Consider the following 26,287-nt stretch of genomic DNA (forward strand, 5'->3'; position numbering starts at 1 on the left):
ACATAGTACTGGCCTTGAGCTTGGCCTCCCACTGCATCATAATAAGCAGAGAATTTGTTGTCAATGTTTGACTTCCTGATGTTTTCCTCAATGATCTGCAGCTTCATCTGCTCCATCTTCTACCTGCTTCTTCATCAAATGCATGACACCATGTCAGTTGGGGATGGAAGCAGCTCAGGCTAGGTTATATATAATTGAAAATCTGTTACCCTAAGGAAGAACTACATTTCCCAGGAGCCCACTGATGACTTTCTGTTGTTACCTACTTGCTGTAGACAGGGGATATTAAGCAGGGAGGTGGAGGGTCCCATACTCTTTGGTGTCTTGGATAGATGGTGGTGAATGGGATTTTCAACAGGGTGATCAGTCATGGGCACATAGTCTTCATTTTGTATCCCTCTTATTCCTTTATTTCTAATGATCATTAATACATCCCTTAAAAGATCATATTTTTATTTATTGAGACTAATTTTAATGGCAATCAGAAATGGAAAAAAATTCTCAATCTTTTTAAGATGGCCTAGATAAAATTTTTTAGCCACGTTTCTCCTGCCAAGGCTTTTCGACCACCCCACCCACCCTTTCAAACTTTGAACTCTCTTTGGAGCTGCTGCCTTTTTCTTTCCCTATTTTTTGCCCAGTCACTCTCCTTACCAGTGTAAAAATGGACTTGAATCCAGGACTCCAATCCCCAGAAGTCCTTAGTCCACTTCCCCAGAATGCTTTGTAATATCACTGAATTCTCACCTGGACCAAGATCGAGAAGGGGTATTTAACCTGATTGGAAAGGCTTTTGTGGCCCTTTTCCTGTTTCTGCTTGCAAGCAGACGTGACTCTTTTCATAATGTAGGTAAGGTTATCTAGGCCCCTGGGCCTAGACACGTGCTTTCTTATCCTGTATTTTCTTTAATCCTTAATCTTCAATAAACCTCTAAAATATAATACTCCTTGCAGTGAGAAACTAATTTCTACCTGCCTCAGTATCCCCTAAATTTTAATCTTTACAGTTGGCTTACCACTTCAGGAAAATGAAATATCTCAATCTTCTGATTCTTTCCTTTACTAATCTTAAGTTCAGCTTTTAATAGCTAGTGCCTAGAAATTTTTTTGATCCATGTTTCTCTGGCCAAGGTTTTTTTTTTTTTTTAAACCCTTACCTTCTGTCTTGGAGTCAATACTGTGTATTGGCTCCAAGGCAGAAGAGTGGTAAGGGCTAGGCAATGGGGGTCAAGTGACTTGCCCAGGGTCACACAGCTGGGAAGTGTCTGAGGCCAGACTTGAACCTAGGACCTCCCGTCTCTAGGCCTGACACTCAATCCACTGAGCTACCCAGCTGCCCCCTGGACAAGGTTTTTTACCCTTGCAAAGCTGCTGCTTGTTCCAGCCATTAGATAGCTCACAGGCTCGCTCTGGACCTGTTGCATTTACCGCCCACCTGACCCCTGGCTGCTATGTTCTGCCTGCCTGCCTGTTTCTCCTGCTGCTGCTCCTGGCCTCTCCATTCTCACCTGGTGCCCGCGGCTCCGGGTCCTGCTGTTTGCCTGCGTTCCTGTCACTCTTGGCCTACCCTAGTGCTCTCTATAGCTCACCCGGTCCTTGTTCAACCCAGACCCTTGGAGCATTTCTACCAGCTGGTAACAAACAGGGGTATTGACCACGTGGGCAGATTGGAGTGTAGGAGGGGAGAGAAAAAAGGGAGAGGAGAAGAAACAGACTTTTCCAAACAGGAACTTAAAAGCAATGGGCTATTTAAAAGGATACCTTTTGACTGTTCTGGTGATTTTATTGACTTCACCTGTTTGTCACAGAGGAGACCCAGCTCCCTACAACTTTTAGACTAACTTTGAAGAGGCAAATGGGTGGCTCAGTGAACTGAGAGCCAGGCCTAAAGACATGTGGTCCTGGGTTAAAATCTGGCCTCAGATACTTCCCAGCTGGGGGCCCTGGATGGGTCCCTTAATGCCCATTGCCTAGCCCTTACCAATTTTCTGCCTTCAGACAATAGACATTTAAATGGATAATTAATAAAAAAAAAACCACACCTAAGGAACTTTACAGACTGGAGGTTATATATTTTAAGGCATTTCAGAATCCAATGGTTTATTAAAAAAAATCTCTGTATTTCTATTGCATTTTCCTGATTGTTTTATTTAAGATATAACTTTGTGATTTTAAGTTCATACATTACTGGATTCAATATTATTCTGTTATACTGTTCATTTAATGTACTGAGTTTTAAAATTCTGTTGCTTTTCCCTATAAACAGCCCTTCTATTTTGACTTTGTAAATTGTCACATAGAGGATAGATGGACTTCAGAACTCATTACAGTTGCTATAACAACCTTTGGAAAATTTAATGTGCTAAATATCTCAACTGATTTTAAGGGTTTTTTAAACATGATTCTTGGAATTTTTTTTTAATAATCTCTGGTCATTTTTGCCTGCCCCTACCCGTAGCTGAAGTGAAATACAATTATAACCCCCAACCTTCCTGCATTTCTAAATATGTGAATAGAAGTTGGGGAAGTTAATCTCAGGGCATTTGTACCCCTAAAAAGCCTCCAAAAAGGAGCATCTCTCATTTATACTCTTCAGCTCACTATTTTACTTCCACCAGAATGATATATAGATTTCTTGATTATGTTCTTAACCCAAGATAAGTTTTACTTTGTTAAAAATATGTTTAAATTCCAAGGTTGAAAGATTTGCTACATTTGTAAAAACTGTGACAAATATCCATCAATTTGTAGGTTTTAAAAAAAAATGCCATACAGCAACTTATGTGAAATATGATAATGTGTTTGTTTGCTATTGTAATTAATTGGGCTATTGAGAATTTTCGGGATATTGATAACTACATATTTGTACTACTGTTCTTTAAAAATGAAAAATGTTTCCTTGCTCAATTCATTTGCCTTATACTCACAGTAGATAATGGCCAGGCATGAAGAGGAAATGGATCTTATTTTTGGGGAGAAAGCCTTGCATTCTATATTTTCTTAGCTGACACAGAGCACCAATGATTATAAACTATATTTTTGAATTTTTAAAACTCTTTTATTATATTTTTCTCGCATGTGCAATATACTATTTCAGTTTTTTATTTTTTTCTCTTTTTTTATATTTCAAGCACATGTCACCAGCATTAAGATTTTCTTCAACTTTTTTATTTTTCAGTACTATAAGTTTAAAATAAATTTACTAATGCATACCCCAAAAGCTAGAGACTATAAAAATGATGCCACTAATTATTTAAGAAATTATGGGACTTTACTTAATGATTCTGTCTGATTCCAGGACAAGATATACACACAAGAGCCACTGCACAGAGCCAAAGAAAAGCCAATCCAGGATGGATTGATGCACTTCTAGGTTGAACCTAGTGTGAAGACTCAAGGTTACTGTGTTTATCATTGCTAGACATAGGCTTTCCTTGTGTCCACACTCACTCTGAAAATACTCACACACGAGTATCCCCGAAACCTTGGCTCCTATAATCTGGTCCCTTTTCTGCCTTTCATAGTGTGGTAACTTTCTGTAGTCCTGGCTACTGACTGGGTAAATGCATCATTGCTTAGATCATTTTGATTGGGCCCTGATTCAAGGACCTGTTATAGATTTATTTTTCTTTTTACTTGAAATTTTTTCACATAAGACTTTGATAGTCTATATTTTCATCCAGAAATTTTTCTTTTTTATTTGGATTTTTCTGATGTCTTTTCATTTCTCTTACCAATTGATTCATATATCTCATACCTTAGCCATGCATCCCTAAGTGATCCTGTATTTTTCAATCACCCTCTTAACGGGGGAATGTAAAAAAATCATTATTTAAATTGCAAAGTTTAAATTCCTTTTTAGAAGAATTTTAGATAAAGAAAGATGATACTTCTCTGAATCCAGAAACTGAACTGTTGGAGAAAACACCACGAAGAAGCCTCCAAACCACAAGCTGCACAAAAATGAACTTTGGGTGTAGTTGATTGAACATTTATTTGTATGTATACTTTCATGCCAAAGGCGACTGACCCCTAACTGGCTTTTTGTCAATGCGTCCAGCAATTATTGGTTTTATTTTTTTTCTCTTATCCTCAAATTATTGTTATCTTTAAGTTGATTATGTTTTCATGATCCTTTCTGGGGAAACCTTTCCCAATAAGAATCAAATGGGGGGATATAAAAATAGACTTGAATCCAGGACTTCAATCCCCAGAAGTCCTTGGTCCACTTCCCCAGAATGCTTTGTAATATCACTGAATTCTCACCTGGGCCAAGATCGAGAAGGGGTATTTAACCTGATTGGAAAGGCTTTTGTGGCCCTTCTCCTGTTTCCGCTTGCAAGCAGATGCAGCTCTTTTCATAATATAGGTGAAGTTGTCTAGGCCCCTGGGCCTAGACACGTGCTTTCTTATCCTGTATTTTCTTTAATCCTTAATCTTCAATAAACCTCTAAAATATAATACTCCTTGCAGAGAGAAACTAATTTCTACCTGCCTCAGTATCCCCTAAATTTTAATCTTTATACCAGCCGGGCTATTTCTAGCCCAGGGACACTTGGTGAAGAGGAGATAAGTCACTTCTCTCACCCATCTGCTTGATCCCATGTTCCTCTGTTCCTTCCTGCTGCCACTGATGTTGTTGATACTGCTGCTGATCCAGCCTCCTGGGTTGTCCCTGTTATCCGCTAATGAACTTCTTGATCCCTATCGCTCCTCCTTCTGCTCCAGCCCCAGCACAATCCCAGACTGCTGGTAGCCACTACTGTGTCATTGAAACTCACAAACTTGGAGTCACTCTATGGGAAGCTAGTAAAAAACTGGGGTGTATTTTCTTTAGCCTCCTAACTCCCTCGCCACATGGCTGGGGAAACAAATTTATCCCTAGCATTTTACCTCAAGGGGAAGGGAAAGTGAAAAAGGAAGCTACTCTTCCAAACAGGAAATAAATAACAAGAATGGCATATTCTATGAAAAAGCAGTGCATTATTACCTATTTTAAACAGCTACCATTCATGAATGCAATGATCCTTTCACTTATATTGCCTGAGATTCACGGGAGAAATTAATCTCTCTACAACCCTTTGCCATTTGGGCCTGCCCAGTCTCTAAGATTCATCCAGTTTGAAATTCCTAAAACCCATGTTCTCCCTCTCTATGGGAAATTCCACAGTTCTGACAAAAGGAATCTGAACAGATAGAGAAAGGAGCTTTAAAGAGACTGGAGGTGAAAATTTTAAGCCTTTTCAGACTCAATTGTTTTATGAAAGTCTCTGTATTTTATTGTATTTTGCTGATTGTCTGCTTTAAGATTTAATTTTGTTGTTTTAAGTTCACATATTAATGTATTCAATATTATTCTGTTACACTGAATCAGTTTAATCTACTGTGTTTTAACTATTGGACATATTCTGTTACTTTTCCCCTATAACTATTGAACAAAATATTGTAAAAGCCTATATAACCAGCCTTTTCTTCCATTTTTGCTTTGTTAATTGTCACATAGAGGATGGATGGACTTCATCAAAAACTGATTGCAATTATATAACAACCTTTGGAAAATTTAATGAGCTAAATATCTCAAACTGATTTTAAGGAAGGGGTCTTCAGACATGATTAAAATTTTTTTTTCACCAACTCTGACTGATCATTTTGCCTGTCTCTGAGTTATTTGTAACAAGAGGTAAAGAATCTATTTTAGTAGCTGAAGTGATAGCACTATTATAATCCCCACCTCCACATTTGTAAAAATGTGAATGTATGGGACATAACAGTCTCATACCAAAGGAGTTGGGAAATTGATCCCAGGGCATGTTACCCCTGGATGGCTCCCAAGAGGGAGTATCTCTCATTTGTAACACCTGCTTATTCTACCCTTCCACCAGAATGATCTAGATTCTTGGGGACATTTTTAGACCCAACATCAACAGTACATAGGTTTGGTTTTTTCTAAACTCCTCTGCCACATTTTTATAATGATGTCAGTAAGATTTTTTAAAAAATCTCAGTGAAGGTTGAAACATTGCTACACCTGAAAAACTTGTGACAAGTACCCATTAGTTTTAAATGTCACACAGCAGACTCGTGTGAATCCTAATGATAGTGGGTTTGTTTGCTATTGTCATTAAATGGGCTATTATAACTTTGGGGATTTTGATACTTCATGAATGTGCATTACATGTTGTACTATTATTCTTTATGAAAAACTGTTACTTTGTGAAAATCATTTGTACTGACATAGTGGATCATGGCCAAGTTTGAAGAGGAAATAGATCTCATTTTTTGGTGAGAAACCTTTGTATTCTTCCCTTCCTTAGTTGACACTGTGTGTCAATAACTGTAAGCTATATATTTTTGATTTTTAAAACTTTTATTGTTTTTCTTTGATGTGCAATACAGTATAAGTTTTATTTTTTCTCTCCTTTTTGTATTTGAAGCACATGTCAACAGTATTGAGATTTTTCTTGAATTTTTTTGATTTTGCAGTATACATTTTGTAGTATACAAAATATATTTGTTCTAATATTAATGCATACCCCAAAAGCTTTAGATTATAAAAATGATGCCATTGAATGTTTAAAAAAATTATGGGACTTTGCTTAATGATTTTGTCTGATTCCAGGAGAAGGGCATACAAAAAGGGTCATTGCACAGTGCCAAAGAAGGACAAAGCTAAACTGCATAGTACCAATTGAGCACAAGGTCAAAGAAAACAACCAATCCCAATGGGATTGATGAAATTTTGAGCCAAGACAAAAGGACTTGAACTTGTTTGGGGTTTGAGGTTGTGGCTGTTTTGACATATGTCAAAGGCAGTTCTTCCTTGTCCCAAATTCTACCAAGTATCTCAAATTTGGCTCCTACCTGGCTCCTATAATCTAGTCCCTATTCTGTCTTTCATTGTGTGGCAAAACTTTCTGTAGTCCTGAATGCCAACTGGGAAAGTGCATAATTACATAAATCACTTTAATTGGGCCCTGATTCAAGTAACTGTTATAGGTTTATTTTCCTTTACTTACAGTTTTTACACATAAGACTTTGATAGCCTATATTTCATCCAGAAATTATTTTTTCTTTTTTATTTGGATTTTTTTTATGTCTTTTAATTATCTTGTCAATTGATTCATATATCTCATAACTTAGCCATGCATCCCTAAGTGATCCCTGTGTTTTTCAACACCCTCTTCAGGGGGAATGCATTATTATTCTAAAATGCAAAGTTTAAATTCTGTGAGAGTAATTTTAGAATAAGAAATATGCTACCTCTCTAAATCAAGAAAGTGAACTGTTTGGAGAAGGCACCATGAAGATGGTTCCACAGACCACATACTGCACCAGAAGATCCAAAGTGAACTTTGAGATGTGGTGATCTGAACTGGGTGGGGTTGAATGCATTTGTTTTTGTATGTATACTCTTATGCCAAAGGGGACTGCCCCCAACTGGCTTTTTGTCAATGTGCCTAGCATTCATTGGTTTTGTTTTCTTTTCCTCTTATCCTCAGATTATTGTAATTTCAAAGTTGGTTATGTTTACAAGATCCATTGGAGAGACTAGTCTTCCATGGATGTCTGGGGGGGGAGTGTATAATTGAAAATCTGTTACCCTAAAAAAAACCCTACATTTCCTGGGAGCCCACTGACTTCCTGTCATTATGTACTTCCTGTAGACAGAGGATATTAGTGAGTGGGCAGTCCTTTTGGGCCTCTTTAGCTTAATGACAGAGAGCATGGTGATAAGGTGTGAGTCTGAACTGGCTGATAAGCTAGCCCTGGGCATGTGGTCTTTATTTTGTATCCTCTTTATTTCTAATGATTCTTAATAAATCTCCTAAAATATAATATTTTTATTATTGAGACTTAATTTTAACTTTTACAGTTAGGTGGTTGAAAGAGAGCTCTGTCTCCCCCTGAGGCTGGCAGGCCAGAGATGATGACTTCACCACCCCAAAATTATGACATCATTCAACCCCCAATGATGATGTCACCACACCACTGTATTAGCATCATGTGAGCAGGGCTGCTACAGCCCCACTCCTTTTTTGCAAAACACTCAAGAATTAGGACTTTTTCCACCCAGATTATGTGTTGGTTCAATTTTCAATTATCTTTCTCTGACATTTTTTGATCCATGTTCTCTCCCTCCCTCCCATCCCTATCCCTTCTCCAAGATGTCAGGTAATAATCTATAAGTTGTATATGTGTTCTACAATCCATTTCCATGTTCATCGTGTAGTAAAAGAAGACATTTATCACTAACACTACAGAAAAATTCATGGAGGAAATAAAGTGAAGAATGACATGCTTCAATCAGTAAGACATTTTTAAAATTCACCAGATTGCCTTTTCAAGGATGACCTGATCATTCACTAAAATCAACAGACTTTTCTCCCCCCCAAAAATGAATTTCTTGCCATTCAGTCATATCTTCTCCACCAGTATAAATCAATTCTTTGAACCCAAGTATAGGTCTTTTCTTTTCTATTATATCTCTTCCAGTTAGATCTAGTTTATTGCTGTACATCCTCAAAATCTTTTTTGGATCTTAATTCTTGTCATTTAGTATATTAGTAGCTTGAGTAACTAGGCACACAATGGAGATCAGAAAGACCTGAGTTCAAATTCAGCTTCAGAGACTGACAATGTGACCCTGGGCAAGTCACTTAACCTTATTTGCCTTAGCTTCCTCATCTGTAAAAGGTGGAGAATAAAATGGCAAACCATTCCAGCTCTTTGCCTAGAAAACCCCAAGTGAGGTCACATAATCAGACATGACTGAAATAATGACTAAACAACAACAAATTAGTAGCTTACCCTCTATATATTTGAGATATATGCCATTTATCTCGATAGCAATCAATGATAAAATTCTTTAGAACACAGAGCCCTATAGATCTCCAAGTTAGCATTCATTCATTAATCAACAATAAAAAAAACCATGGTAAACATGCAAAGAAGGGAAAGACTGCCTGATTAGGTTACTAGTGTTTACTTTACATGTGCCCCATTTAACCTAAATATTTTTATGCTTCTTGGTGTATTGTCTTCATGTAATATGGAGATTGAATATGGACAACTGAGCTGACCTAGAATTGAAGAAGAAATAAAGCCAGAAGCACTTACTTCTTTCATTTCTTCTGCCTTATGTGAATACCATAAGTCAGAAAGCATGCTAATATTTAGGCAAAAATTGAGCACATATATAAAGGGCTGCTACTTGATCAGATAATCTTTCCTTTTTCTGCCCGACAGCTCCTCCCTCTCTTACTGCAGAGGGTGTAAGGTGGACAATGAAGAGCTCCTTCCTCATCCACTACCATTTAAAGAGGACTGTGAGAGAATTAACCTCCTTATTTCCCATCTGGCCGCTTTCTTGGACTTCATGATCTCCAACAACTAATCATTCTGCAAGATGAAATAAACTCTAAAACTCACACTTTCTCAGATATTTCCTACCCCAGCTGTATGACTTAATCATATACCTCACTTTGGGTAATTTCTCCCTTTGTTCAGTTTCTTTTTATTTGTTAGCTTCTCCCACTTTGAATAGGAGTTTCTTGAGGGCAGGGCCTAACATGTCTTTATTTGTATCCCCAGCACTTAGCATGATGCCTGGTATACAGAAGACACTAAATAAATATTTATTGACTAACTCTGGACTGCCATAGTCCTATCATTCTAGATATATAGGATACTAAAATGGATACTTCAACAGAGATAGACAGTAGAAAAAGAAACAGAGAGAGACAATGACTCAGTGAACTGCCTAACCAACAGAATGTCATATGCCTAGGTCAGTTTCTCTCTTTTTTTTAAATCACATACCTAAACAAGGAGGACCAAAATAGTGTTACAGGGCTGGAAGTCATCATCACAATGTTATTGACAGACATTAATATCCATAGAGCATTTAGAGAATATTGCTATTGAACAACAATGCTTCCATTTGGATTATGCACAAAACAACCTTCATAAAACTAATGAATACCTTAGCTCTGGGGTTTTTATTCCTTGCTTGATGTTGAAGAAAGTTATTTCCACAGTCATTCCTGTTATAGAATTTTACATGAATTTAACATATGTATGGGAGACAAATTATTGAAGGAAGTCTTAAAGCCTACATTTTGCTCAACAGAGTAAAATAATTTAAATCAACAAATAGGAATTTTATAATCTTTCTGCCTTGGTTTTATGACTATAAAGATGTGATTTATTAGAATATTATTTGTAAAAATCTACCTGAATACCTTTTGTTAGGAATAGTCATAAAAAGAGAAATGCTGATGAAAAGTTATTTATTTGGGCATATATTTGGGGGTTTTGATTCTGTAAAGATTAAAATTTAGGGGAAGCTGAGGCAGGTAGAAATTAATTTCTCTCTGCAAGGAGTATTATTTTTATGAGGTTTATTAAAGGTCAAGGGTTAAAGAAAATACAAACAAGAGAAGCACATGCTAGGTGGGCCATGAGGCCCACCCAAATTTCACTCACATCATGAGACGCGTCTGTTTGCCAGCGGAGCCAGGAAGAGAAGAGAGCCCGCCCTGGGCGGAGACCCTCTAAATAATGATTTTGCTCTCAGCCCAGGTGAGAACCCAGTGAGATTACAAAGAGCTCTGGGGAAGTGGAGCAAGGATTTCTGGGGATTGAAGTCCTGGCTTCAAATCTATTTTTACATTCCCACATCTGATCGTTATTGGGGAAAGGTTTCCCCAAAAAGGATCATGAAAACATAATCAACTTAAAGATTAAAATATGGTGAGAAAGCCTTGCATTCTATATTTTCTTAGCTGACAGAGTGCCAAAGATTATAAGCTATATTTTTGAATTTTTTAAAGCTCTTTTATTATTATATTTTTCTTGCATGGGCAATATACTATTTCATTTTTTTTCTCTCTTTTTTATATTTGAAGCACATGTCACCAGCATTAAGATTTTCTTCAACTTTTTTATTTTTCAGTACTATAAGTTTAAAATACATTTGCTAATGCATGCCCCAAAAGCTAGAGACTATAAAAATGATGCCAATAATTATTTAAAAAATTATGGGACTTTGCTTAATGATTCTGTCTGATTCCAGGACAAGATATACACACAAGAGCCACTGCACAGAGCCAAAGAAAAGCCAATCCAGGATGGATTGATGCACTTCTAGGTTGAACCTAGTGTGAAGACTCAAGGTTACTGTGTTTATCATTGCTAGACATAGGCTTTCCTTGTGTCCACACTCACTCTGAAAATACTCACAGACAAGTATCCCCGAAACCTTGGCTCCTATAATCTGGTCCCCTTTTCTGCCTTTCATAGTGTGGTAACTTTCTGTAGTCCTGGCTACTGACTGGGTAAATGCATCATTGCTTAGATCATTTTGATTGGGCCCTGATTCAAGGACCTGTTATAGATTTATTTTTCTTTTACTTAGAATTTTTTCACATAAGACTTTGATAGTCTATATTTTCATCCAGAAATTTTTCTTTTTTATTTGGATTTTTCTGATGTCTTTTTAATTTCTCTTACCAATTGATTCATATATCTCATAACTCTGCCATGCATCCCTAAGTGATCCTGTGTTTTTTCAATCACTCTCTTAACAGGGGAATGTAAAAAATATCATTATTTAAATTGCAAAGTTTAAATTTCCTTTTGAGAAGAATTTTAGGTAAAGAAAGATGATACTTCTCTGAATCCAGAAACTGAACTGTTGGAGAAGACACCATGAAGAAGCCTCCAGACCACAAGCTACACAAAAATGAACTTTGGGTGTAGTTGATTGAACATTTATTTGTATGTATACTTTCATGCCAGAAAGGGGACTGCCCCCTAACTGGCTTTTTGTCAATGCGTCCAGCAGTTATTGGTTTTGTTCTTCTCATCCTCAAATTATTGTAATCTTTAAGTTGATTATGTTTTCATGATCCTTTTTGGGGAAACCTTTCCCCAATAACGATCAAATGTGGGACTGTAAAAATAGACTTGAAGCCAGGACTTCCATCCCCAGAAATCCTTGCTCCACTTCCCCAGAGCTCTTTGTAATCTCACTGGGTTCTCACCTGGGCTGAGAGCAAAATCATTATTTAGAGGGTCTCCACCCAGGGTGGACTCTCTTCTCTTCCTGGCTCTGCTGGCAAACAGATGCGTCTCATGATGTGAGTGAAATTTGGGTGGGCCTCATGGCCCACCTAGCATGTGCTTCTCTTGTTTGTATTTTCTTTAACCCTTGACCTTTAATAAACCTCATAAAAATAATACTCCTTGCAGAGAGAAATTAATTTCTACCTGCCTCAGCTTCCCCTAAATTTTAATCTTTACAGTTCTATAAGATTATTCACTTACAAAAATTAATATGGAAATTGTTTTGCATGATAATACATGTATAACCCAGATTGAATTGCTTGTCAGCTCTGGGAAGAGGGATAGAAGAAGAAAGGGAGACAAAATGGATCATATGACTTTGGAAAACTTATATGGAAATTAAAAATTTTAATTTAAAAAAAATTTAAAGGAATATTTACAGAGTCCATTACCTAATTTTATAAATTTGTTATGGAAGGGAGAATACAAGTTGTGATTTCTAGTGCCTTCTAGATCATGTTTTTTAAATTTTTTCTAGAAGTATCATTTTCCCCTCATTGTTCTGGAATTTCCTTTTTAAGATATTTCAAAATTGTATCACTGAATTTATTTTTAAAAGTACTGTCTACAACACAGATATTTTTTCTGCACATATTTGGTCATATCCAAATACTAGTTATAAACTTCTATCATCAGAAGGCCATTAAAGATGGCAGCCAATTCTATCTTCAGAAAAGATGTTGAACAATTTTTTAAACAGAGAATACATTTTCTTCAAATGGCAGCTCTTTGAAAATGGAACTGGGGTGCTGAGCTAGAAGGAATTGTCACCTCCATTAACCTCTTTCCTCTCTATTTCCAAATATCACTCATGTTTTTGCTCTTGCACTGGTCAAAAAAATATAATCAACAAACACATAAAACACTGGCTTACTATAAGATCTTGCTTTGAAATTGAGGGGTATATTTACATTAAAACTCTTTTTAGAGCAAGGACCATGATCTACCCCATTTCTTATATTGCCTGACCCACACTCCAATACATTTTCTTTGCCTCTTAAGAGTTCCTTATCTGCTTCTTATATAATTTCAGATACACATTTTACAATTTTTTTACTTCATTCTTTTGAGTGAACTAGCTAACTCACAAAAAAATGAAGCATTCCTATATATCTTCCATATTGATCACTTATCTAACTCAACAATGACAAGTTCTTACAGCTCCTTTTCATTCAGACAGAGAAAAGGCTTTTCTCAATCTCTCCTGATCTCTAGTTTCATATCTCCAAGGGCCTATTGGACATCTGGAACTGGACATTCCACAGCCATGCTTAATTCTAAATGTCCAAAACTGACATATACTCGAGTGTTAGATTTCTTTTAAAAAGCATTTCATAGGGGCAGCTAGGTGGCACATTACCAGGCCTGGATTCAGGAGGACCTGGGTTCAAATCTGGCCTTGGACACATCCTAGCTGTGTGATCCTGGGCAAGTCATTTGATCCCATTGCCTATCTCATACCACTCTTCTCCCTTCCAAGGCAAGGGTTTAAAATTTTTTTTAATTTAATTTTTTAAAGTATTTCATAAAACAATGATACATGTAAAACCCATTGGAGTTGCTTGTTGGCTCCAGGAGAGAGGAGGGAGATGGGAAGGTAAAGAACATGAATCATGGAACCATGGAAAGATATTCTAAATTAATTAAATAAAAGTTATTAATAAAAAAGTATTTCATAAATACAAAGACTGAGACATGCAAAAAGAAGGAATGGAATGTTAACAGAACAAAGAAGTGACCTATATGGGTTAGAAATGCAATTATTTTTTTAAGAGTTTCAACTACTGAGAGAGAAGTATTTATGGAGTTATACCATTTTCATCTGCTATAAAATCTGAGCCCAAGTTATACGTTACCTTGACCATGAAAGCAAAATTACTCTGTAGAGACTTGTTCACACCATTTTCATAGAGTTTTTTCCTAATGTGATTCTCAACTGCATCTCCATCAAGACCAGATTGATACCTTAATAAAGACTTTAGCATAGTTTCAAAAGGATGTGCTGAAATAGACAGACATAACATTTACAAATAAATAATCAAGATACTCAGTTCTCTAGGTAGAAAACAAACAAACAAAAAAAAACGATGAAGTACTGAAAGTAACATAACCTACATGATTATATCAATAGATGCAGAAAAAGACTTTGACAAAATACAACATTCATTCCTATTGAAAACACTAGAAAGTATAGGAATAGAAGGGCCTTTCCTCAAAATAATAAACAGTATATATTTAAAACCATCAGCAAGTATCATCTGCAATGGGGACAAGTTAGAAGCCTTCCCAATAAGATCAGGAGTGAAGCAAGGATGCCCATTATCACCTCTATTATTTAATATTGTTCTAGAAATGTTAAAAATTTAAGTAATTAAAGTAGGCAATAAGGAAACAAAACTATCATTCTTTTCAGATGATATGATGGTATACTTAAAGAACCCCTGAAAGTAACATAACCATTACCCTCCCCCCCCCATTGGCTCTCTTTAGTTTCTTTCCCAAGATTGAATGGCTCAAAATGGAATGGAAATTAGCAAGAGACTAGGAATAAGAGCTGTGTCAAATGACTAAATTTTCTAAGTGCCTGAGATGTCACCAAAAGGGGGGTGAGGAAAGGTCTTACAGATTTTAAAAGGAATTAGACAAATCTAAATGCACACCACTAAGTTGTTAAAAGGACTGCCTCAATTCAAAATAGAATTAAAATTTTATCTTTTGTCTATTTCCAAATCTACCTGTATATAAAATTAAAATTTTATCCCAAGTCTTTAGTCTTTATGGATCTCTCTCAACAAAAATCTCATTCAAAATTATGTTAGTTTTATATCTCAAAGTGAATTGTGTTCTTGATCCTCATTATTGTCAATAATTATCATATAGAAATAACCACTATAGCTTAATTACAGTATCATTCACTTTACATAAACTTATTTCACAGAATTTTAAAACCAAGGATCAATAAAAATTTTTTTAAAAGGACACTAATTTGTTCACAGAAGTGGGTAACTTGATCTTGAATTTTCATATTGCAGTATGAAAGTGCAGCTTTTCTCTATTAGACATAAATTCCCAGACAAAAATAGAAGGACAGACTGAAATTCTGAGAATTACAGATGTTAAAAAAAGCAGTTCCCAAACACAAGAAAAACTCTTATGATTTAAAGAAAGGGAGGGGGAGGAAGAAATAAAAACAGATCTCTGGGAATGCTGAGAAATCATAAAAATGATGTAAAAACATGACCAAAAGTACTTCACATAGCATGCCATGGACATGGCAATCATGTTAACCTTTTCCTTCCCAAAAGTTTTCAACTTAGCCTACTGAAGAGTTTTTTTTTTCCCCCTAGTAGAATACAGCTTTGATTTTTTTTAAAGAAAATGATAGGAATCTAGGATTCACTTTAGAGAAAGCCACATCATAGATAACTTTCCTAGAATGCAATTATTTAAATACTAAGCTAACATAATGAATATGAAGTATATTTGCAAAGACCTCAAATAACATTAATTTTTAAAATAAAGCTATGAACATGATTAATATTGCTATTCCCATTTTCAGAAATGACCCAACTAATGTGCAAAGTAGAAAATAATATGTATCATTGATTTTTAGTTTAATGTACCAAGTTTTCTCTTCATTATAAATATATGCTTTATTTAACTATGGGTTAAAAATTAGTAAGAAATAACAAGAAAATTAAACTTACATGTCCTATTGGGATTGATATGTTGTCTCAGTGCATCCATAGTGCCCAAACTAACCACCAGGCGTCTGCCAAACCAGAAAGACACTACTGGCCCATATCTCTCATGCAGATTTACCAGGAATTCATGTAAACTTCCACTATTTACAATATCGGGAAGATTTCCATCTCTGGTAGAAAAGCAAAATGGGAGTCGGGGGGGAACAGTTGATTTAATTTATTAGACTCAGAAGAATTGCAAAACTATTTTCTATGCTCTCAAAAAAGAAGAAAGGTCTAGATTAGTGTTGGCAAACCTTTTAGAGATCTCGAACTGAAACTCCACCTTCAAGCTGCTTGTGAGCTCATTTTGGGCTTCTGGGCAGGGGGGAAGGGCAGGGCGTGTGAATAATATCCTCAGGCTCTGTGGAGAGGGGGAATGGAGCAGCCCTCTCCAGCAGGCTGGGACACACATGTCACATTTTTGCCAACACAGGTCTAGATAGTTCAAAATCATTTGTTATTGGCTTCAGGATGATTTTGTATACTGGAACAGTTGGTTCCTCTATTATATTCTCATCCCTATGTTCAAGTAAAGGTATAGGTTTCAGATTATTAGGCCTCAAATAATGGTTATGAAACTGAAAATCGATTTTTAATTCTATTTTGTTAAGACTTAGTCAAGCTAGATTTAGTATTCCCCTTCACTGTTCTGTCCCTTACAGTTTACCTCAATAACCTCAGGTCGCTTGGGTGACAGTTCTTTTCTTGGGACTGTATCCCTACCCTTGTCTCTAAGATTTCTCCTTCCACCCCTGTATTTTCACCCCTCACCCACTTTCTAGAATAATTTGTTTAACCTCAAGGTCAAGCTAATTCAATCAAAGCAATTGTGGTAATTCTCAAATTTCCAGATTTATATCTGTTTATGTTTAAGGGGATTTCCAAAGGGAAAGTCCAAATGATGTAAAGTCAAGCTGATGTCAGAGGTTTTTACTTTCTAATCAATCAAAAGGCATGTTTAAGTTACTTGAGGTTTTGTTCTGTCTTCTTGTAAATCACTATAAAAGCCCCTGTTAGTAGTGCTCACTCTCAGAGTCTTTGACTATCAAACAGTCACTGAATCCATTTATTAGCTAATAAGTTGATAAGATGATTAGCTAATTAGATAATAAGTTAAAAGTGCTGGAATCTTTACTGCCCTGTGTAAAAAATAGACTTGAATACAGGACTACAATCCCCATGAGCCTTTGCTCCACTTCCCCAGAATGCCTTGTAATCTCACCTGGGCCGAGATCGAGAAGGTATTTAAGTTGATTCAAAGGCTTTTGAGGGGTCTTTTGGACTTCCGTTTTGGAGCAGGCGGGCTCTTGCGTGATGTGAGGTTATTTTGTCTAGGCCTCTGGCCTAGGCACATGTTTCTTACTTGTATATTTTTAATCTTTAACCTTTAATAAACCTCTACAAAATATAATACTCCTTGCAGAGAGAAACTAATTTCTACCTGCCTCAGTCTCCCCATCTCCCCTAAATTTTAATCTTTACACCTGGGTCACCTTTATCTCCATACCAACATGGTCTTTGTGCTACAGATTGTCACAGACAAGCAAACAGCTCAGTTTAACACAATACCATCCCACCAAAGATGTTCAGCCCCACAAAACACAAAGAGATCACATTAGGACTCTACTAAGAAGAGAAATAGCATGTTAACCTATTCTGAAACAGTGACTAGTTTCTGGCCTTAGACAGGGCCTATAACTGATATTAGGGGAGAACAAGTGGTAAAACAAGGGCAGAGAGTATTCTTGGGTCACAGGGTCACATGAGACACCATAATCCACATTAGCATGACTGACTGAACAAGTGGTATAGTGGGAAGAAGTCTAGCCTGGAAGTCAGTAGGCCTATGGCCAGTCTCAATTCTACCTGTCACTTGATCTCTGAAGTCTTTGTTTCCTCACCTATAAAATGAGAAGGCTGGCCTATAAAGTTTCTATGAGTTCTCTCTAGTCCTGAGATTCTGACACAGGAGGCAACTGACCACCACCTGCTAGTTCCTGTGAAAGCTGCTCTCAGAAGGGGGGGAGGCACTGCTCCACAAGGCTTTCTTGATTTAAGTGGCCTTAAATGAGAACAGCTCTGCTATGGGAGTGGCACATGCTCCCAAGGTGGTCAGGTGCTTCACAGAGCCTCAGGAGCCTGGCATAGTGCTACACATCCACTAGAAGGTAGTTTTTTCCCTCTTTCTCCTTCTCCTCCTCCTCCTTCTCTTCTTTTTTAAACCCTTACCTTCCATCTTAGAATTAATACTGGGTATTGGTTTTAAGGCAGAAGAGTGGTAAGGGCTGGGCAATGGGGGTTAAGTGACTTGCCTAGGGTCAAACAGCTGGGAAGTGTCTGAGGTCACATTTGGAAAGAACTGTTCCAACATTTTTTTTGGCAATTTTATATTCTACTTTGTTAAAGTATAATACATAGAGGTTTCTCTCTTTTAAAAAAGATTTTAAATTTATAATTAAATGTAAGTTGTTCTGATATTCTGGGAACAGTTTAAATTCAACAGTTAAAACCTAATTAAAAAAAGGGACTTCGAAACTCTTTAGCTTCCCTATCCTGTTCCAATTTTTATTTATTGTGTATCCTATACTGGGGAATAATAGGCAGTTTGTTTCCTCTTTATTTTCTTTCCTTCTAATTTCCTTTCTCTTTCTGCATAACTACCCTGGGCACAGAAAAGAAATATTATATGAAGTACTGTCCTCTGGTTATAAGTTGGTCCTCTTCAGTTCTGAAAAAGGTCCATTCCACTAACTGATAAAAGAGAAAGACTGACATGGGAATGAAGTAAACTGTGGTCTATAGAGCAAATAAGATTTTGAAAAAAAAATATCTACTTTAGAGCTATATACTTTTTCTTGAAAATAATAAAAACAAGCTATGTTCAAAGCCAAGGAAAGAAGTACTTACTTTTCTTCAGTTGGAGTAATCCCAGGGATACCTGAAGCTTGTCTAGAAGCCTTAAAAAAAAAAAGGTAATTGCTTAAGTATAACAAACCGTCCTACTTATATTGTATAGTAATTGCTGGAACTTAATGAACATCACATTTATTAAACTCTTACTATATGCCAGGCACTGTCCTAAGTGCTAGAAATGGCAAAAAAAAAAGTAAAAATGGTCCCTGCTATCAAGAAGGATATATCTAAGAGGGGAGACAATATGCAAACAACTGTACATATACAATTTAAACAGAGTAGAGAGAGGTTAGTATCAGAGGAAAGGCACTGACAGTAGCACAGTAGCTGAGTTATTGGGCTGAGACTTAAAAGAAACCTAAGGAAGCAAGAAGGAAAAGAGGAGGCAGGAGAAAATTCCAGGCATGAAGGGCAGTCAGTGATAAGGCACAGGGCTGGGAAATGACCTTATATACAAGATCTGGCAGAAAAAGAGAACAAATGCAGGGGAGTAAAGCCCAAGAAGACCAGAAAGAAAGGAAAGGCTAAAGTTGTAATAGGCTTTAAATCCCAAATAAAGGATTTTTGTATATACTGGAGGTAAAAGGGTACCGATGGAGTTTACTGAGTTTGGGGAAAGGGGCATGACATGGTCAGGTCTTTTCTTTAGAAAAATCAACTTTGATAGTTGAATAGGGGATAGACTGGAGTTAAATCAAATTAACAAGCATCTGTTAAACCCTAACTATATGTTGTTCTAAGCACTAGAATGGGAAAAGACCTGAAGCAGAGACCCACCCAAAGGTTGCTGCAATTGTCCAGTCATTGAATAAATAATAAGGGGCTTGAAACAGACTCATGATGATTATGTGAGTGGAGAGGAGAGATGTTGAAAAAATAAAAATAACAAGACTTGGTGAATTCAAGAAAGGAGCTGAAGATGACACCAACTCTGCCAAAACCTGGGTGATTTCTCTCAACAAAAATAGAGAAGTTCAGAAGAATGGAAGGTCTGGAGAGAAAGAAGAGTTCTGTTTTGGACATATAGGTTTTAAGAGGCCTTCTGGGAATTTGGGGATAGTTAGGTGATATAGTGGTACATATAAAATGCTGGGCCTGGGGTCAGGAAGACCTGAGTTCAAATTCAACCTCAGACACTTATCAGCTGTGTGACCTTGGGCAATTCATTTAACCCTGTTTCTTCATTTTCTTCATCTATCAAATGAGCTGGAGAAGGAAATGGCAAACCACTCTATTATCTCTGCCAAGAAAACCCCAAATGGAGTCACAAAGAGTCAGACATGACTGAAAAGCTACTTAACAAGAGGGAATTCAGTTGGAAATATTCAAAAGGAAATTGGTGATGAGAGCCTGGAGAGAGAGAGATCTGGAGACAAGTTAGAGCTGGACACATTGATCTATAGCAATCTGGGAATCATCTGCAGAGACAATAAATGAAACCTATCAAATGAAAATATTACCAAGTTAAGATAGTGTAGCAGTCCAGCCCATAGGCATTATGGGGAGACAAGGATTGTGAGTAAGCACATGGCCATCCTGCGCATGGCAATAAATTTTATTGCCAGCGTGGCTGAAGTTTAGGCGCGAAACCTGGCTTTCCTTTGTCTCACTCTCCTGGGGATAATAACCCCACCTTCACCTTGTCATAAGTTGCATTATCCAATGCGAATAGCCCAAGGAACTCATCCATATGCACTGAGGTATCATGTAACTGTTCAATATGTATTGAGCTCATTTGTATACCAAAGATAATAAATTAACGAGCCGCAGCCAGCCCGCCCACTTGGAGGACAACCACAGGTTTGCAAAGGAGCATCTTCTCCTCTCTCTCTCTCTCTCTCTCTCTCTCTCTCTCTCTCTCTCTCTCTCTCTCTCTCTCTCCTCTCTATCTTTCTCACTAAGGCCTGGTCTTTAGGCCAGGCCTGCCAGCTTTACTTCCTCTCTCTCTCTTCTAATGCTACCTAGCATTATCTACCTCCTTTAGTTTCTGATCTCCTTTCCATCTGAGCTAGCATTATCCTCTGACCAGTGTAGTGTTAAATTGAGATCATTGGGTGGGTCAGCCTGGATAGTAACACCCAGTGGTCGGAGCAGCTGTGGCTCTTATAAATGATAATTGTCTACTGACTCAATTATTTACATCTCTAAAGTCGGCTCCTTCACACCCTTCACGGGATCTAAAACTTCTACTCTATATCTTCTTACCTTGCAGCCTCTCGCAGGCCGGGAGGCAGCAGATAGTTTAAAAGAATAAGAGAAAAAAAGGGTTCAAGACAGAACCACAGCTCTCTCCTCTGACCAATGCAATAAATACCTCAGGTCTTTTACTAAGCTTAAAAAGATAGCAATTAGGGGGCAGCTGGGTGGCTCAGTGGATTGAGAGTCAGGCTTAGAGATGGGAGGTCCTGGGTTCAAATCTGGCATTAGACACTTCCCAGCTGTGTGACCCTGGATAAGTCACTTAACCCCCATTGCTTAGCCCTTACCACTCTTCTGCCTTAGAACCCATAGAGTATTGATTCCAAGACTGAAGATAAGGGTTTTTTTTTTTTAAGGAAAAAAAAAGATAGCAATTAACTGAGTGCAAGATATGATTTTTATTTCCCAAATTTGTTTTTTTCTTGTCCTGAGGAAAAATTTGTCTTTAATATCACTTGCTACTTTATCAGAAAACAATTAAAATACTTTTTTTCCTCTAAACCCTTACCTTCCATCTTAGTATCAGTTGTAAGGTCAGGGATAGGCAATTGGGTTTAAGTGACTTGCCAAGGATCACACAGCCAAGAATATCTGAGGTCAGATTTTAACCCAGGTTTTCCCCATTAAAATAAAATTTAAGCAGTTTTTCTTCACTTTTAAGGGAAAGCTAGTATGGAGCTATTTTTTAGAAATTAATTGATATGTCAAAATGTTTAAATTAAAGAAAGTCAATTATCTTAAAAACAAAAACAAAAAACTATACTTATCTTCTGTGTTCAAATTGATGGGTTCCACTTTGCAGAAGAGCAATAAGGACTGGGCAACTGGGGTTAAGTAGTCTACCCAGAGTCTCACAGGTAGGAAAAGTCTGAGGACTTATTTGAACCCAGGACCTCTCATCTAGAGATCTAGCACTGTAACTATGGAGCCTCACTAATTATGTTTTTTTTAAAGTATATAATCCTTTTAACTTGCATGAACCAAAGTTAATCTCCCTCAATTTGGCCACAAAGAAAGGATTGAAAATTTTCTCTTTGCCCAAATTTTAAAATGTTTTCATCATTTGCTCTGCTTTAAAAATGTTCAAGTCTTTGACCTTTTTATTTTCCAAATTTCATTTTGATATGCATACATCTCTTGTTCACCTATTCACACAGAACTGCAAATATCAGTTTAACAGTCAGAGGATGTTTTTCCCTTTGCCTTTGTATCCCCAGGCTTAACACAGTATTTGCAAATTGTAGGAGCTTTAAAAATATTTAATGAATTGAAATTAATAAAGGGGCAGCTAGGTGGCTCAGAGGATTGAAAGTCAGACCTAGAGATGGGAGGTCCTGGCTTCAAATATGACCTCAAACTTTTTCCAGTTGTGTGACCCTGGGCAAGTCACTTAACCTCCATAGCCAACCCTTACCTATCTTCTACTGTGGAACCAACACATAGTCACGCAGTATTGATTCTAAGACAGAAGGTAAGGGTTAAAAAAAAAAAAAGAAATGAATGAACAAAATGAATCTTAAATAAATTTAATATATCATACTCTGGTTTAACAAAATCCAGCAAACATTAACACCAAAGAGTATAAAGGGGAAGAAAAACCTTGCCACATGGAAACTGATCAACTTGGCAATCCAATTTGATTTTATTATAGAAAAAGCATTAAAAATGAAAAAAGCAAAGCAAACAACTCTCTACCCTCAACAAAAAACAAAACACTTCCATGTACTTTAGATTTAAACATGTTTGTTCCTCCTTGTCTTAGAGCACAGGTCCTTTCAAAAACAATTTCACTAGAGCAAAAGGTCATTACAAATTTAAAATCTATTTTGCAACAGAAATAAAACTTGTCCTCCTTTACTTGTATATTTCAGGTGGTAGAAGTAAAGTTATAAATTTTGTGAGAAGTAACATTCATCTTAGCTTGTTCTAAAATGAAGGTATGTTCTCTCCCTAACCTCCAAGCAGCACTTGAAGGAGCTTTTGAAGTAATAATGTATTTGAGCTCCTTAGATTACACTTATATTAATAAATGTCTATTAAGCATCTACATTTGCAAAACCTAGTGTTGTGGATAGCAAATATAAGAAACAGTTTCTGTTTTAATGTGGCTTAGCTAGAGAGTCAGGGTACCTACACCAAATGATACAAAGAAGCATAAACTAAATTCAACATAAGAGGCAAAATCCTAACATAAAGGACTTCTCTCAGGTAGGACTGATAACTCCATTAATCTTCTTGACGAAACTGTAGTAATGGTGATTTACTTTGAAATACTCTTCCGTACCCTTTTCTCTCTCTACTCACACAACCACTAACCCAATCCATGTACTCATCTTCTCTTTTCTGAACTATGGCCAATGCTAAGGGGTCCTGAAATCCAATCTCTTCCTTTGTCCAAATCACACCCCAGAAAGCAGTCAATTCTATATTCCTAAAGCAACATCATGGCCATTTCACTCCTGTCAAACCCTTACTCTGGTTTACTTTTCCAGGCAGATCAAACGTTACACCCCTTTGTATATTCTGTCTTATGGTCCAATACAGGACTTTCCTCTTGGGCTGGGGGGGGGGGGGGGGGGGAACGGGCTCCGCCTCTCTTTGGAATGCTTCCCTATCTCATTTATGCCTCTAGGCTCAATTCAGGTGACACAAGGAGGCCTCCCAGGATTTCCCCAATTATTGGTACCTTCTTTCATAATCACTTTGCATATATTATGTATTTACAACTCTGAATATTTTTTCCCTACTTGCATGTAAAAACAATTAACATTAATTTTTTTTAAAGTTTGATTTCCAAAATTTCTCTCTCCCTGGCTCTGTGAACATGTTCTATTCTTCTAAATCCTTTCAATCCTTGCAAGCAGGACTCTCATATTTGTATTTGTACCCCTAATTAATATGGTAATTGACATACTGTATTAAGGCAGGTTTGATGGACATAAGCTACAAAGCTACTATATAGGACATAATCTGATCCTTACTGACATGGGCACTGTAACCCCAGAAACCCAGGGGGAACACCCAATGAACCCACCTAGGGTCCTGAGATGTATATCCTCTTTTGTCCTCTAGATTTAAGATGGACAAAGAAATGAATCTTTATGCCTCCAGGCAGACCCCAGTCAGATGACCATCTCACCCCACCAAGTGCCTGACGGACTAACACTCTATATAGGTCAAGTCCACACCATGACATAGCATCTGTTGTAAAAAGTATAAAATCCCCAGAACTGATGTCATCTGGGGGACAGCCTCTCCATCCATGCTGTCCCCATGGAGGAATAGCCTTTCCTTTCATGCTGTCCTCCCAAGGAACTGCTCCCCATCTTGCTGTTCCACCTTGCTATCCTCCTGGCCATTCTCAACATTACTTTCTAAATTAATAAATCTCTTTTTTTGTTTTTAAGCTAAGTTTTGGAGTCTTGCATCTTGCAAAAGGTATCCTTCCCGAACCCCAGGGGTACACATTGACCCCCCATAACACTTACAACAACCCTCTGTGGTAAGTTCACACACTAACATCAACTTCATTTTATCAGTAAACTGAGGCTATGGTCCTGCCAGTCACCAGACTTCTCTAAATGGCAATTTATTTCCACAGTAAGCTCCTTAAGGGCAAGAATTCTGGGTTTTCCACATCTTTGTATTCCTTAGAAAGTGTCTGACCCATTGCAAGTATGCAGTAAGTTTTCAATATATTCAATTAATTCAATATTGAATTAAATCTAGGCTCCTTTAGGATAGGGAATATCTTTTGCTTTTCTTTGCATCCCCACCGATTAAGAGTACTAGAACAAAGTAAGTGCTTAATAAATGTTGATTAACTGATGGAAATGGCAAACCACTATCTTTGCCAAGAAAACCCCCAAAAGGAGTCTCCTATAGTTGAAACCACCGAAAAAGAATCTACTAAATAAGACTGTTCGGCATGGGTAAGTGGAAAAAGAAATTAACCTGCAAGTCAGGAAAGATCTGAGTTCACTCCTGCCCTCCGCTATTCCTTAAGCCTAATCAGAGGCAGGACCCTAGAGTAAATTTCGGCTCGATTTCCTCATCTGCAAAATAGAGATAACAACTCCCCAACAGGACAGGTGGTGAGCAAAGTGTTGGGCAAATCTAAAAACTCCACATTAGCGGGAGTTTCTATTATTAGTATTATTAAATACTCCTACGGGTTCCAAGGAATCTTCAGGCATCATGAAAGCTTCCCCTTAACTACTGGGGGAAAAGGGGAAGGTTTGGGGCCACCAGTAGAGCCAAAGAGGCATTTCCCAGACAGGGAGAAGCACACCTGGGGTCAAAAAGTACACTCGAACCCCTTCCATCTAGACTGAGCTGAGTTAAGGGGGGAGGGGGCTACGTGCTTGCGCGTAAGGAAAGGGAGGTAAATTACAAGCAGTGGTGGAGGGTCACAAACCCGTCCCACATTCTCACCGCGTGGAGGAGGTGAGGAAGGGAAGGGCACGTGACCCTCCCTACCCCCAGGCCCAGGGAAAAGGAAAAGGGAGCAACATGGCTGCCCCGCCCGGAGCATCCCGTTCCCTTCCCTCCCTCCTCTAGCTGCTGCCGCGCTGGCAGAGCGAGGCGGGAGTGAGGCCCCCGCGGCGCGGCCGGTTACCGGGTAGAGATAGAGTACGGCTCCCACCAGGACCAGCAGAAAAGTGACGGCGAAGATGGCGAAGTCCAACATTGTTCACTCCCCCCACCCTAGGACCCCAGCCCGGAATCGATTGTCCTCGGTGGGCGGCTCCGCGGCCTGCTGGGACCAGCCCCCACCAGGGGGTGGGACTTCGCGGGGAGCCCGCCCACGGGCGGGGCCGCTGGTCTTCGGCTGCCGGAGAGCGGGGAGGATGCCCAGTCGATTGCCGATCAGCCCGGCGAGCATCATGGCTTCTCAACCTTCGAGGCGCCTTCTCCTGGTGTCCAACTCGCGGCTGTACGGGGAGGGCTACCTGGAGCACTGCGAACAGCAAATGCGCAGCTTCTTCGGGGGGTAAGGCTTGGGGCTGTCGGGGAGGGTCCGGCGAATAGGGGCTGTAGGCGGCGAGGTTGTGCAAGGAATCTCGACCTGCGTCCTCCTCCCCAGACCCCTGGAACTCTCCTGTGCCCCTGCGACTGCGATCTGTTGGTGGGGAGTGGGGGTCTTTCCCTGTGCCTCGGCAGAGCCCCAAGGGCATTCCAAAACTCAAGGGACTGCAACCTAGCCCAGAAGAGACTTTAACTTGTCCGCGGAAGGGTTCCTAATCCGACCAACCTGCCCCAGAAGGGTCCCCAAACCTAACCTAAAAACTTGTCCCGGAAGG

General features: G+C 38.2%; 2 protein-coding genes across 6 annotated transcripts in view; one reads left to right on the plus strand and one right to left on the minus strand.

Annotated features, from left to right (window-relative positions):
* LOC100014881 (cytochrome P450 20A1) overlaps positions 1-25,741 on the minus strand; it is an 81,379-nt gene extending 55,638 nt beyond the window's left edge. For 2 of the 3 annotated variants that reach the window (XM_016425172.2, XM_001366673.3), the window contains exons 1-4: positions 25,603-25,739; positions 18,780-18,829; positions 15,834-16,000; positions 13,983-14,128 (exon numbers count right to left, since the gene is read on the minus strand). In XM_016425172.2, the coding sequence (XP_016280658.1) occupies positions 13,983-14,128; positions 15,834-16,000; positions 18,780-18,829; positions 25,603-25,674 (435 nt within the window). In that variant the 5' untranslated portion in view covers positions 25,675-25,739. Of the gene's footprint in view, positions 1-13,982; positions 14,129-15,833; positions 16,001-18,779; positions 18,830-25,602 lie in introns of all 3 variants that reach the window. The other variant, XM_016425173.2, reaches the window with a different exon arrangement.
* LOC103099050 (alpha-aspartyl dipeptidase-like) overlaps positions 25,658-26,287 on the plus strand; it is a 43,444-nt gene continuing 42,814 nt past the window's right edge. For all 3 annotated transcript variants that reach the window (XM_056807897.1, XM_007501906.2, XM_056807896.1), the window contains exon 1: positions 25,658-25,977. In XM_056807897.1, the coding sequence (XP_056663875.1) occupies positions 25,658-25,977 (320 nt within the window). The remainder of the gene's footprint in view (positions 25,978-26,287) is intronic.

This window comes from Monodelphis domestica, chromosome 8 (genome assembly GCF_027887165.1).
Source record: "Monodelphis domestica isolate mMonDom1 chromosome 8, mMonDom1.pri, whole genome shotgun sequence".
In the NCBI taxonomy this organism is placed as follows: Eukaryota; Metazoa; Chordata; class Mammalia; order Didelphimorphia; family Didelphidae; genus Monodelphis; species Monodelphis domestica.